The 14,107-nt window shown below is 52.6% G+C and overlaps 1 protein-coding gene across 1 annotated transcript; it reads right to left on the bottom strand.

Annotated features, from left to right (window-relative positions):
• Window positions 1–1,214: 1,214 nt before the first annotated feature.
• On the bottom strand, window positions 1,215–7,704 carry LOC128271823 (uncharacterized). The gene is made up of 2 exons (XM_053009477.1): window positions 7,419–7,704; window positions 1,215–2,694 (listed from the first exon to the last, which is right to left on the bottom strand). The coding sequence occupies exons 1-2, from the start codon at window positions 7,702–7,704 to the stop codon at window positions 1,244–1,246; spliced, it is 1,737 nt and encodes a 578-aa protein (XP_052865437.1). The 3' UTR covers window positions 1,215–1,243.
• Window positions 7,705–14,107: the final 6,403 nt, after the last annotated feature.

Below are 14,107 nucleotides of genomic sequence, written 5' to 3'. Positions count from 1 at the left end.
ACAAAATTCCTAGCTAGAACCCGGTAGATCGTCCACACTCTCTCTCTCTTTCTCTCTCTCTGTGTGGGCAATTTGCAGTTTGCAGGTTGTTAGGCATCTTTCACCGCCCTTCTTTTACACTCTAAACGTTTTATGTGTCTTTTCGCGCTCGAGCTGCTCAACCGCGGGCTTTTTAAATTATTTATACAATATCTCTTGATGAGAGCCGACTTGAGCTCTCCCGGCGGCCACCGACAACACGGCTTCGTGTTATGCGTCTTCCCCGCTTTCCACCGGGTTGTTGTGGTTTGTTTGCGCTAGCGAAAGGGCGTTTGTGTGTGTGCTTGAATCAAGGAGCTTCGAATAAAATGAATGAGTGTCCACTCGTAAGAGAAGTTGATCCCACCAGCAGAGGGCAAAGCAATATGCAGCACTACGTACTGCGTACGGGTATGGTTTGCGGGACCGCTCCGCGAGTTGAAATCCATAGCTAACCCCGCGTCCACGGAGGAAATCTTGTCCCTTTGTTTTTGGCAGGATTCTTGAGGAATACCTCAACGCACGAGCACAACGGCTTCGGAAGTTTTGGTTGCACTGAACTGAAAGGCACATCGAAGGGTGTGTTTGGGGGGCGCCGAATATTGCACGAAAGCCGCTCATGCGAACGCCACATCTTTACAAGCTTCCTTACACACACACACAGACACGCACACATTCGCACACAGGAGACGCGTCGCGATCGAGAGCAAGAAGAAACAAACACAAAGTGTAACTATCACAAATCCTATCATCTATTCTCATCTGCGATCATCGATCGAGCGCAGGGTTGGCGAGCAGCCGGTTTAGAACCATCGCCCGGACGCTGTCTTGCTGTCGGCCTCGCTCGCTCGCTTGTTAAATAGATTCTGTGTTAATGCAATACCCCGAGGAGGAGGAGGAACGAAGCTCCGCGATCCGCGAACAAAGCTTATAACATGAATTGGATCATAATATTCTCTACCCACCGCCCGGTTAAACCCCCCAATGTGTTCTTCGCCTATCGCCTACTTAGCACTTAGTAGTAGTAGTAGTCGCGGAAGTAGTAGAAGTGGTAATAGAGTAGTAACAGTAGAGGCAAGTAGCCCGTCGTCGCCCGGGAGACGCGACATGCTATGCGCGGAAGCTATGACTGCCGCTTCCTGCGCTTCGGCTACTCGAGCACGCCGCTTGCTTACAGCTCCTCGTAGCACTAGAGGCCAAAGAGACTGCGGACTCGGGCCATCAGTCACCGCTTGTAGAGCGAATCCTTGCCACCGCGCAGCAGCGAGCCGGCCGGGCCACCGGCCGACGACTTGAAGAACCCGAGGACGTCGAGCGTCCGGCGGGTCCGCTGGATCAGCTCGTCCCGGTACTTCCAGATCGTGGTGTCGCGCACCTGGTTCTCCTTGAACTCCTCGCAGCTCTTCTTCAGCGTCCGCACGCAGTCGGCCCGGTAGTGCTGCAGGTGCGCATCGTCCGTGCTGATCGGGTACGAGTGGCACGTGCCGCCGAGGCACGCGATCGGGAAGTGATTGTGCAGCGTCAGGACACGCTCCGGGTTGTGGAAGCACTTGACGTACTGGTTCGGTTTGGTGTAGTTCTTCGCCCGCGTCACGTGCTGCAGCATGTGCATGTACCGGGGCGTGTCCTTCGCCCACTCGTGCTCGTGCTGGTCGCGATCGAAGAAGTACACGTTGCGCACGTTGTAGCTCGGGTACGTGTCGTTGCGCAGCTTCATACCCTTCGCCACCACGCGCTCCATCAGGTCGTGCCAGGTGCGGTCTTCCTCCAGCTTCGGCATGATCACCTCGTCGATGTCGAGCAGCGCGATAAAGTTGTACTTGTACATGTTCTTGTACAGACAGTCATTGTACGGGATGAGCTCGTTCTGGCGCTTGTGCGTCGTCTTCTTCGACAGAAACAGATGCTGGAAGCCGGCCACGTTCGGTTGGCCACCCGGCAGCGTCAGGGGCGTCACGTGTACCCGATCCTGCTCCTCGTAGTACCGCAGTACCTTCGAAATGTTCGGGTGCACCTGGAGCTCGTAGAAGAACACCTTGTCGGCGCCGAGGATGCCGAGCAGCTCGATCCACTCGACCAACCGTACCGACAGATCGTCGTACAGGAAGTCAAGCCCCTTCACGCACACCGCGAACCCCTTCTTCTCGTCGTCCAGTGGCCGATTGTAGAGGACGCGCAGATTGTTCGTGGCCGTGTCGCACTGCTTCTCCACGAGCGACACCGAGGCGGGCACGAGCCCCCGGAACGGCTTCGGGATCTGGCAGGCGATCAGGTACGGCTGGTAGATGCCCTGCTTGTAGTTGCCCCACTTGTTGAACCAGATGTACTTGTACTCGAACGTCTTCACGATGAACGGTTCCTTCTGGCCGTCGAACCACAGCTGGCAGAACGTGCGCACCCGCGGCTCGATCCGATCGATCATGCCCAGGATGCGGACCGCCGGCCCGATGCGCGAGCGCTTCCGGATGTCGTAGTACGCCCCGAACAGCTGGAACGTCCCGTTCGTGCTGCGCAGCGTCTGCCAGTAGATGTTGTTGAACTCGAGCTCGAAGATCGACGGGTACCGGGCGCACGTGGCCTTCTTCTGCACCGCGTTCTTGTGCTTGCTCCAGTACGCGATCGGTAGCGACGGTAACCGCGACTCGACGTCCCGCACCAGCTGCTCGTCGTCGATTACTGTGGACGAGCGAGAGATAACGGAAAAAAGCTTTAGAGACACGGCCACTACTGACAAGATTCTGGCAAAAAGATTTCGACCCATTTCGGAGCTTCAAACTAAGGAGGAACTAACGGAACAATGGCAAAAATTGAAGATCACTTGTAGCACTTCTCGCTACATGATCGTAAAACATGATCGTGTGCGTTTCTTGCAATGCTTTTTATTGATCCCACCAAAACCCGCCCGAACGTGATGTTTTGGGTCAATTGGGTCGAGCCCGGCACGGCGTGACTGGAAACGAACTCTACCATGGCGAATGTTCTCCGTCGAGTTCGGAAACCCCCCTGAGTGCCTGACGACCGACACTGGACCACGTTAATCCGAATCTTGACTTCACCGAGCAACCGACGAGATGTGTTGATTCGCGCATGGCGGAAGTCTGGACTTCCGTTGGGCCGCGATGGTGCGCAATACACGGCCTAAGTGTGCAAACAACAACTATCATTAGCGACGCATTTACAGCGACGCCGTTGATGGGTTGCCAGATCTGCTAGATGGGGCCATAAAACCCCCCTGGCCGTGTGCACACATTGAGTACGCGGGTGCGCACTAATTTCGTGGCGCATCTCAAGTCCCTTACACACGATTTCCGTTCTCCGAAACGGTCGCGAACGGCGGTTAACCGTAGCCGCCGGGAGCATCTCTCGGCCCTCGATCTTTACGATCTGCGTCCTAATTTCGTTCGCAGTAGCTTCACAGTTAGGTCACCGTTTACGGTGGGCTTCGAACGAATAATCGGTCAGTGAGTTGTTGGTCGAGAGCACAAAAACAAGATCCGAGCCACCGCTCTCATTAGCTAATCCGAATATTCAACGTACGCCGCTCAGTTTCGACAAAACAAAACAACCCGGACCCGGAGAGTGGACACCGCGGACAGGCAAACCAAACCCGCGTGGACCCACCGGGACACAAATTTAAAATGCAAATTTTCTCGAATTCTGCATCCATTTCGCTACACACCCTTTATCGGGTGCTTCGCGGGAGCCTAGCGTGGCCCCAGAATGCACTGAGCCAGACCACGAGTCCGAGTCCGAGTCGGCGGATGCTTTCGAGCGAGAAATTACCAAGACTTTGCTCCGAAGTTCCCGTTAGGCGGGAGAAAAAGTCTGCATGGCAGAAGATATTTTATCGGTCACCTCCATTAGCCACTCCCGAGCCGGAGCAGATTGGGGCGAATATTAGCTACCGTGGCTAATTGGCCGTAGGACTCTCTCGGGTAGCATCCTCTGCCGCGCGCGCGTTCACCGATAACTTGGGGCCGGGGGGCCGATGTGTTATCGCCATGGCCAATTTGGTTCGCCAGGTCTAGCCGTTTATTGTTTCGAACCATGCCTTCGTGTGGGCTACACACACACACACACGCTGGCCACTAGCGGAATCTATCACTCACTAGCGGCTAGTCATGGTCCACCGTGGCCCAGATCGGGTTACAGCGCGTGGGACCGAATTTGGGACGAGCGTGTCGGTGGTGGTCGTGGCTCAGCATCTCCTGGACACGGCGTTGCGCTTAAATCACGTGGTCAGTGGGCGTACGTATGCGTGGCCGCGCGACGCGATAACCTCATTCAGGGTTTCCAGATATTTCGCCCCCTTCCGAGACATTCCCCGGCTCCGCGAGGGCAACGAAATTCGGTTCAACCTGCGCGCGCCGACCTCGATGCTGCGCCGTGTCCCGAAAAAAGGGCACAGCCGGTCCCCCCAGGCCTCCTGGCCCCTGGGCTGGAGAAATTGGACATAATCGGCCAAACGCGCGCGCGCTCGCGCTTCGGCCCTGTCTGGGCCCGAGGGTCGCTCCGTTTCTGCGCCATCGCGAAGTACAGTTAGTCGATCTAAATCCCGGGCTCAGCGCGAGCGCGCGCGCACACCCGCGGATGGCCACCGAGGGCTCCAAAGCAAAGCTGCGATAAATCAATAGATGAAACACACGGCCGAACGGCCCTGATGACGATGACGACGCCACGCCACACTCTCCTGGCGGCGGTGGCGGATTGGTGAACAAAAATGGGCAAAAATCGAGTGCGCCATGGGCTTCCCTGGGGTTCGCCGGGGGCCCCGGTTGATGGACGAGCTGGTCGAGTTGCATTGCGCATTCCGATGGGCCGTGAGGGCACGCTGGGTCAGTACCGCTGGAAGACCGTACCGTGCCATCGCCGAGTGACATGGATGTGTGTGATGCCTGGGAGGACACATTCGAGGCCACCGGCAGCACAGCTTCACGTGTCGCTGTATGTGTGTCCCACCCGGCCACGGAAAGACGTTTCAGAGGTCGCGAGGTAATTTATCTCCCCCTGTCTCCGGGAGTCTTTGTGCCCATTTCTCATCGACCCGTGCTTTGCGCGTCGCGTCGCGTCGAACTCTCTCGGCCACCGCTCGGAGAGGGCATAGATTTCCATTTTATTGACTCGCACCAAATTCCGATCGATGGGCTTGTTAGTATGCGGAATTTAGAGTCGCCGGACAGCTGGACACAGCAACGGCAGTGAATAATTATCCCATCGCCAAGTAGTACACGCTATCGCTCAACTGGGGAAGAACTGGACGGTTTTTGAGGTCAATCCGTCACGACAACTAACACCAAATCCAGTGTGTCTCGCGCCGCTCTCCCGTGCCTAATGACGGCTTACGTTAAGGATTTACTGTACTGCCCCACCGCCAGTGGTCCTGCGTTTGCCGGTTGACGGTTCTTCCGTTTCGGGCGGCCGTTCGGATCCGGATTTAATCCGGTCGCGATTGATGTGTATACGGACGGAGAACACCCGCAACGGGAATTTTTATTACACCAAACACCCAATCGCCGAACGATTTATTACCACAAATAAAACATTCACCTACGATCGCGGTATGATCGGTTGGGTTTGGGTGTGATTGGGCGCTTATGAGGGCCAATGAGATGCACCGCCGGAAATGGCTGAAGTGGGACCCCTTTTTTACGGTGCCTTTTTCGAACAACAAACGATCCCACCGAAAGCCGTTTGAGGCATTTGCTGGGGACGTGGCCAGAAAAATACCCATTCCTACACCTCCCCATGGGTTGACAATTTAATTATTTCCCCCCAATTCTTCGAATGGCCATGAATTTTCTCTCGAACACTGTTTGCGCCCAGGGTCGGATGACACCCTTTTACAATGGTGCCGGGCCGGGCGCATGAAACAATCTCGGTTCTTGGTCGCCCGAAATGTGTCACCGGGAGGGTCATTAAAAATTTACGATCGATTCCGTCGAGTTAAGCTTGGGGCAACTTTGGCCGCCAGTCCTCCCTTGGTTCTGGGTATGTAAATAACGTCCCGACTCTGCTCTGCCCGCTTTACGACTCGTCGTGTCCCTGGTGTCGGTTCATTTGGTTCGGTACATTGTCGATAATCGATGGGGTCGATCGGTCGAACCTTCGGAGTTTCTGTGGCGGGCGGCGGGTCGAAGGATTGGCTGCTGTTAAACCAAAGTCTCTCGTTTGAACCCCCCCAAAAACTCTTGCGGGAAACATTTGTCGGCAAGACACTCGACAGCGGCAGCTGGGTAAATATTGCTGTGCCCTGAGCCTGGGCTGGGCTGGGCCGATATTTTCCCAATGTTTAGTTACTGGTATGTAAATTGTCCTGTCGGAACATAAAACGAATGTTCTTGCCTTGTACCGACACAACACAAGGGCCGTCCATTTGGCCCGGGACCGGCAACAGTACAACATCGATGATCTCATGATGCCCGGGGCTTCCCGCAGGAACTAAAAGACACGGCTTATCACAGTTCAAAGAATAATTACATTTTTCTATCGCAGACTTCGGAACATCCTGCCCAGAGAAGTACACTCGAGAGCAATATCCGGGGCGATAAATTACACAAAAATGCGACGCGACTAATAAACACCAACAAATTGACGGGATCGCACTCTAATTGGCCGCAGGAACAGTCAGCGTACATACCCCGGCCCCTAATGTAGGTAATTTGATGCTCCGAAAGCATTAAACGAGCATACACCCCGCGTCCATTTGCTCGGCCTGCCGTGAAACACGGTGCCGTAAATGCCATAAAAAGATTTCCGTTCACCAGACGATCGTTTTACGATGCTCCGACCGACCGACCGACCGAACCTAGTCACCGCTTGCCTCGCACAAATGGCGCAGCATTACACGCAGTGGACGTAAAGTATTTAAAATGGCCTGTGTTTTACAGTGGCAAGACTTAATGAACCCGGCTGCCCGGCGACCCTCGGGTCTCGATCTCCTGTCTTATTGATTCACGGAGGAGAGTTGCGATTGGAACAGGAATGTTTCACAGGGCACCGAAAGGGGTTCCCCGCCGGACCGCTGAATGGGGGCCATTGGCTCAAGGATGAGTACTGGCACTTGGCTATTTTTTGCGTCCCGCCACATCGACCCATCATTGACTGGAGAGGTTTTTCTGGAAGACCTGATGCTCCCAGTCAGCTAGGGTTCCCAGGTTTCCCCGGGATGACCCACGAGACGCCGTGTGGTCATCGAGAGTTGCCGATCGTTGTCATGCAGTTCCACTGGGGCGTAATGGGGTGTGGTAAAGCTTCGCATTTTATTGCCTCCGTCCACTGCGGCCGAAGAATGCTAATCATCGGCCATGCCATGCCTCGGCAGCCACCGTCGAGTGCGTGTCCATCACTGGGCTACGTCGGGGGGGCCGAGGCTCTGCTTCTCGGTGCTTCTCGGAACTTACCGGCACGATTGTCGACGAGCACCTCGACGTCGACGCCCGGCATTGCGCCCGCCATGGCCGCCGGCGACAGGTAGCGATCGGTGGTGGTGGACGTGGCCTCATTTCCGGTCCATCGGTTGTCCTTATTCAGCAGCAACCGGCCGTTGATGGGCGTCTGCTGGAACTGGTGCTGCATCACCGGGTCGCCGTTCAGCTTAAAGAAGCCCAGCACCAGGAACGACCAGATGCCGAGGCCGAAGATAAACTTGAACACGACCCGCGTCTTTGGCGACATTCGATGTGACATCTTTGATCTGTGCTATGCTGCGCCCGCGTGCCCGCTCGTGGTTTGTTGTGTGTAAACAAAAAGCAACGGGTAACGCCGGGTTGACCACCGAAAAGTGGTGCTACTCCTATCACTGTGCGATTCGTAGAACCTTGCGGATGCTGGGCTTCCCTCGTGACGTGCCCTGTGAAATCCTTAAACCTATCGCGGTCCGCCGGAGCAGAGGATTCTCAATCCGCGCTGCGAAGAACCTGCCTCATGGCGTGTGCTGTCGGGCTGGGCGTTTCTCGAGGGCAACATTGAAGACGAATTTCTGTAACGAAACCGAAAAGCAGAGGAATTAAAACGGATGGAATAAAATACTGCCAATAAAACGGGCCTTAACTCTCTAAGCTTATCCTAAGAGTACTTGATCGATATTCCGGAAGCCGTCAACTTTACGGTTGAGTGACGGCACGGCCATCTATGTTACCGAAAAGACAAACAACCAAAGACAGATATGCTTAATAGGCAAAGCCTACCCCGATACGGGGAGCTAAAGGATTTGATAAACAGCCATCCCAGGTGGTACGTGGTTCGCATATTAAAGCGGACACATTACTGCGCGGACGTGCCAGGGGCTTCCGTTTCGAAGTGGCGATTGACTGTTGACGATGAGACAAAGGTTGTCTCGCTACCGTTCGTTTGTCGAAAAACGGCAACGTCGGAACGATGGTCAGTTCGCGGTGCCGACTCACGATATTTGCACGGTCATTCCGTTTTGGCATTGGCATTGGGTGAGTGCTTCGGTGCCGCGGGGTTTTGCGCGGTTACCTTATTGGCCGTTAGACACATAGGCGGCGGCGGCGCATCACGAAGTTTGTGGGGGACTCCATTATTGGTCGATGCACCTTCTTTTGTAGGCGACTGCTTTTGGGAACACACGTTCACATCACACGTCACACGTTACATCACCGATCGGTCGCAACGGTGTCAATGTCAAGAATGAAAGCCCAGCTCCAAGCCGATCGAGATAGAGTGATAATAATTAGCCTTCGACCACCTAGCAACATTGCCCGGCAACCTGGCGACGTCGCATGCATAATGTAGCAGCAGGGCAATGCTGAGCAAGAACTTGTTTTATCGCGACTGCGTACGGCGATCGTCCAAAATGTAAGTTCAAGGTAACAATTGAATTGCTGTACTTACATAAGTTACGGATTTAAATGGTGTGGCGTAGGGTACTGAAATGAAGCTGAAAGTGTCTCCAACTTCGTATCATGGTGATCTTATTGACTATTAATTATTGAACATTGACTCAATTGATCTGGAGACAAGTTTAAAAGACACAGCAAATCAATTTCTACAAACTTCCTTGGGTTTCGCCGATAGCGCTATTATCGTAGTCGTATAAAAATCAGGAGAAAGTAGCCTGGCGGAAGGCATAAAAATATCGACAAGATAAGAGAAAGCATGCAGATATTCAAATGTGCCTCTTCGGCTTTACATTGGCTAGTAAGTTCGTTGTGTTGCATAACCACGGCTGATTCGAAGCTCTGATTCAACAAGGCCTTCCACTTTCTTCGCTGCGCCCGAAGGCTGAAGTGTGCCATTTTGAAAAGATTACATAAAAATTAGCATTGGCCTTCGATGTACGGAGCGCGATATCGAGGAAGGTACCGACATCTCTGTGTCATGCTGGAACCGGCCACTCTGTTGCTGTGCCGCTCGTTCGTTTACGGATCTTGCCGTCGCTTCGCCGTCGGTGTGTTTTACATGGACCGTCCGCCGAACCGCAACGCTGCACTCGTTGCACACGGACGGAACCGAGCTTCGAAGATGAGACCACCGCAACAACATCTTCTTGCAGCGCACATGGTCCATATTTTGTTTCGGTGACATAACGATACCCAGTCACGGACACCGGTCCATGGACGAAAACTGATACTCGCGCAGTCCATCAATCTGCCGAAGCAGTGGGAAGCCACTAGAAAGGGGAAAGAGCAAAAAGAGTACCACACGCTGCGCGTTACAGTAAACATGCGTCCACCGCCGTATGCATCAGCTGCAACGAATGCATTCCGGCCTCAGCGAACCGGAGCAGAGAGGGCCTCCTTCGTTCCGCAGACTGGCACAGACATTTCCTCGGAACTCATCCCATTTGCACCATTAGGCTGGGCAGGCAGCGCAAATCGAACGCAACTGGTTCCTCAGCTCGTGGCCTGAATGCGAATGGTTTCTGCCCGGCCTGTCCAACCCCGTGGCTGCATATGAATACAAAGTCTTCTAAATGGTTCCTGCAAACATTCACCAACGTGCCGAACACACACTCTCGATACGGAGAATCAGAGTTGAAGAAACATCAAACGACCCAACGGAGGGAATTTCGCGCAGTCTGTTTATTTACTCGAGTGGCGATGAGACTCCGCGGTTGCGGATCGCAGCAACGGAAGAAATCATTTTGGCATGTTGCGCGCAAAACGACGGTACTAATTCGACCATAAAATTAACGATCGAACGAGCGCAGAGCCGAGAAGCTGCGAATGTCGCCAGTTCGTGGTTCGCTTGAAGGTGTGGCTCGTGGCACATTAAGGGAGCGAAATTAAGCGAAAGCTTTTTCGGTGCCCTTAAATTTTAAGCAATCCCAAATGATTATGATGACAGCAGTAAATGCGCCATTAAAGCACAGTGTAGGCAAATAAAACTTTCATGCCGCATGCAAAAAGCAAAGCCCCATCGGTACAGCTTATTTACAGCTAATCAGCAGCATGCGAAATCATATTAAATACTTAGCGCTCATTCCATTATTTATTAACTGCGATCTTAACGCGTTTCACATATTAATCGTATTAAATTTTTGCTGGAAAAGAAGCCCCAGAAAACGCCCAACAGCCCAAAGGGAAGCCAACCAGGTGGCCAGGGACCAAATATTACCCCGTACGATCGCCTGCATTCCGGTTTTGGGGGTAAAAATTGTTTCCGACGATAGTTTGCAGCTATTGGCAAAAAGTTTCGCCAATTTGCGGCCGCGTTGCCAAAAATTATAGGAATCGAACGAAGGTTCCTGACCAAATGGGGTTTCGAGGGTAAACCTGTTTGCCGCACTTTTCCGGTGCACCGCAAAGGCCGGCCACACATCTCAGGCACTCGGCACTTCCCAACGCCAGTCGTGTGGGAAATGCCCAATTGCTGCTGCGTGAATCAAGAAAACGTGACTCATACGGCGGGGGGATGAATCATTTAAACAGGGGCCGCCGATCGCTGCTTTCGACCGGACAAGGGCACTTTCTAGGGCAGCTGGTTTGAATATTTCGCACCGGAAGTCACTGAGCAGAGAGTGACGAAAGTACACATTCGTATCGATTTAAACCTGGTTATTGGGAGTTTTTCTAGGGTGTCTACTTTTCTTTTAAATCGCAGTATTTTGACAAATGACAAATTACAACCTTATCAAGCAACATTAACATCAAGCACATTATTGTTTTTATTAAGGTGTTTGATTCGAATTGTCGACTAAGCCCCATTGAGTCGACTAAGCCTCATTTAACGTTTGTAAGTAAATCTCAGGCGCTGTAGCCGACATCATCCCCGGTGGCTAATCTAACGTCGCGACCTTTTGCAATCAGTTTGTTTACCGAGGTGATCTCGAATACAGTGTGAGCGTTCAATAACACAACTCACTATGGCCGAACATGTCAGCAGCACAAGGTTCTTAAAACACATGCAGCTCTCTCCCTCTCTCGCTCGCTCTGTAGCAGTTGATGGTTTCCAACAAACGAGTCCATAAATATTATTCACGGCTCCTTTTCGGTTCCTTTTTCCTTTTGTTCCCTCTGCGCGCCGGCAAGTACAAAGATGAATGTGATCCTTTTCTGAAGCGAGAGTCCTTTTCGTGTAGGCAATGGTTTGTGTGTGCCCTGTGAAAGCCACAATCGGGTAGAATCGCTACTTTTACCAATACCAACACACGAGGCTGAACGGATGAGATACCTACACACACAGCCAGACACACACGCAGCACACTCGATCGGGAAGGATCGCTTTCTTCCCTTCGTTCCGTTTCGAAACGCAGCAAGCGAGATTTTCGCACCACGATGCTCCAAAAATGCTCCAAATCACTGTTTCAATCTCTTTCCGCAGCGAACCTCGGTAAACAACGGCCACAGCCGCCGAAAATCGCATCGATTTTTGAAGTTGCTTGGTCTCAAGCACAAGCACAAGCACACAAGATCATATTCCCGGGCGCACACACAGAACACTTGCCGCTACGTTTTCTATAGCACCTCTCACTCGTACACGCCTCGCCTTTGGCGGAATTTCACCCGACCTGAGGCACCGTTCGCACTGCTGCCGTTGCCTTAGCAACACGCCCGGGAAACACGTGAGGAAAACTCTCAAGCCGCCCCTCGAGATTCGCCCCTTTTTTCTCTGCTGACATTTGCGCAATTGAGATAACTTCTTCTTCGGCTGCTGCTGCGGCTTCACGGGTTACTCGAGAAAATCACTTCACCGCACACTCACTCTAGACAGCATCTCGCCGGCGAGCGTGATCAATGGTTGATTTGTTGTCTTCTTAATCTATTTCTGCTTTTGCTTTCTCTCTCTCTCTCTCTCTCTCGCTTTGCTTTTTCACTCTGCAACCGCTGATCGAACACTCGATAAAACTGCGGGCAGGCGGTGATATTGACAATCGTGGCAAGTGACAGCGGCACACGTTCACGTGCGTGCAAAACGCACCGTAAGTTTGCTCGACGCACTGATTTCTCTGACTCTACTCACATACACGCACGTTTTGCTCCGGACACGCCGATGATGGCGACCAGCGCGGCCAACAACCGATAGATAGCGAGCGGAAAACTTGACTGGCGATCGGATCCGTGAAGGAAGCCGTAGCAAGTGTGCAGCAGCGACCGTGAAGCGGCCCGCGAGTGTGCGTATGAGAGATGAGCGAGAGAGTGTGCGAGTCAGTGAGCGGGATAACGGATGATCGTGCGCTCGGACTCTTGTCCGAAAACGATGACGTCGGCTCGACGATGATGATGATGATGATGATGAAGATCGGCCTTCAACGACGGAAGAACCGGAACGCCATCCCGCAAGAGAGAGAGACAGCGAACGAGACCTGCGGTGTGGTGTGTGTGCGTCATAGCTCGCTGAGATTGTCGGCGGTCTAGGCCGACGCATTGTGGTCGTGCGGATGGACCATTTCCTCGAATCCACCTTAACATCTGGTGTCCGGTGCATCATAAATGTGGAAAAAGGAATTCTTCCCTTCGCTTCTTGTTTATGTTGCTGAAGTTGCGCCTTATCGTAACGACAGTGCGTCTCGTCCCCTTGGTTACCATGGCCTCGCTGATTGTATGATCCAAGGTAAGAATCTTCGAACGAACTCGATAAACCAGTTGTGAGTCGCACTCGACCCGATTTAAGACTACCAGTTACTGTTTATTTTTAGACACTCGCCCGGCGCCCCGACGCACCGATAGTCAGCTGAACTTAATAAAGTATTAAGAGCCGTGAGCCCGATAATCTGCTTCGTTAGCTGAGACACGATAAAAACACGCGTTGACGATTAAAAACAAATTGCGTGCGTGGCGTGATAGAATAATCTCCAAAAATGTTGACAGTTCTGCCTACGAATACTGATACCTCTCCCCGGTTTTTCTGGGCAATCTCGGGCTTTCTCTCGCTGAATCACGGCCAAACATTGGTGGTTGGTTCGATCCGCTAGTGACAGAAATCGTGACAAACTTTCGGGCTCACAATGGTCACTATTTACTCGATGGTCTCGGTAAACAACCCGTTTGACGCGCTGACCGAATACTGGGGCTGCGTCCATTTTTATTTCGTTACCATCCCACCCCGGGAGGCGTGTTAAATATTAGGTAAACAAGTGATGATCGAGTTGTAAAATGGTGATTCCTGGACGGAGCGCAGCGCGCAGATGATATGCGAAGTCGTGCGTAGATTCGAAAGCGAGTTGGTTGAATAATACACCGGAGTATCTGCAGCATCTGTGACGCGCAGTTTTCTGGAATCGAATCCCCGTACGTTATATAACGGCAGCGGACACGAAAAGATAAACCGGGCATATCACCATACGCGGGTCGCTGTGTGTAGGTGAAAAATATGAATATACATCTCAGCCGGGGCTTTCTTGAGTACGGAAGACGCAGAAGTTTGTCCATCAACTTCCATCTTGGAGCAGTGCACGTTTTGCCAACAGTAAAGTGATAGATGTTTTCTTTTTCGTCAGAATTTGTAACACTGACGCAGAGTAATGGCTTCAGCGAAAAGTTGAAATGCATGTAAAGCATCAGATTAGAATTTGGCTCTCCCCAGCACTCCAGTTCAAACGATGACCGACACGAAAGGAATTCGAAGCAGGAATAACTTTAAACAACCCAACAACCGGCACTGGGCCTCTGCCAGTCCGTCCTCCCCC

Source organism: Anopheles cruzii, chromosome 3 (assembly GCF_943734635.1).
Source record: "Anopheles cruzii chromosome 3, idAnoCruzAS_RS32_06, whole genome shotgun sequence".
In the NCBI taxonomy this organism is placed as follows: Eukaryota; Metazoa; Arthropoda; class Insecta; order Diptera; family Culicidae; genus Anopheles; species Anopheles cruzii.
Note: the sequence above shows the minus strand (reverse complement) of the source record. Positions and strands in the feature narration are given on the sequence as shown.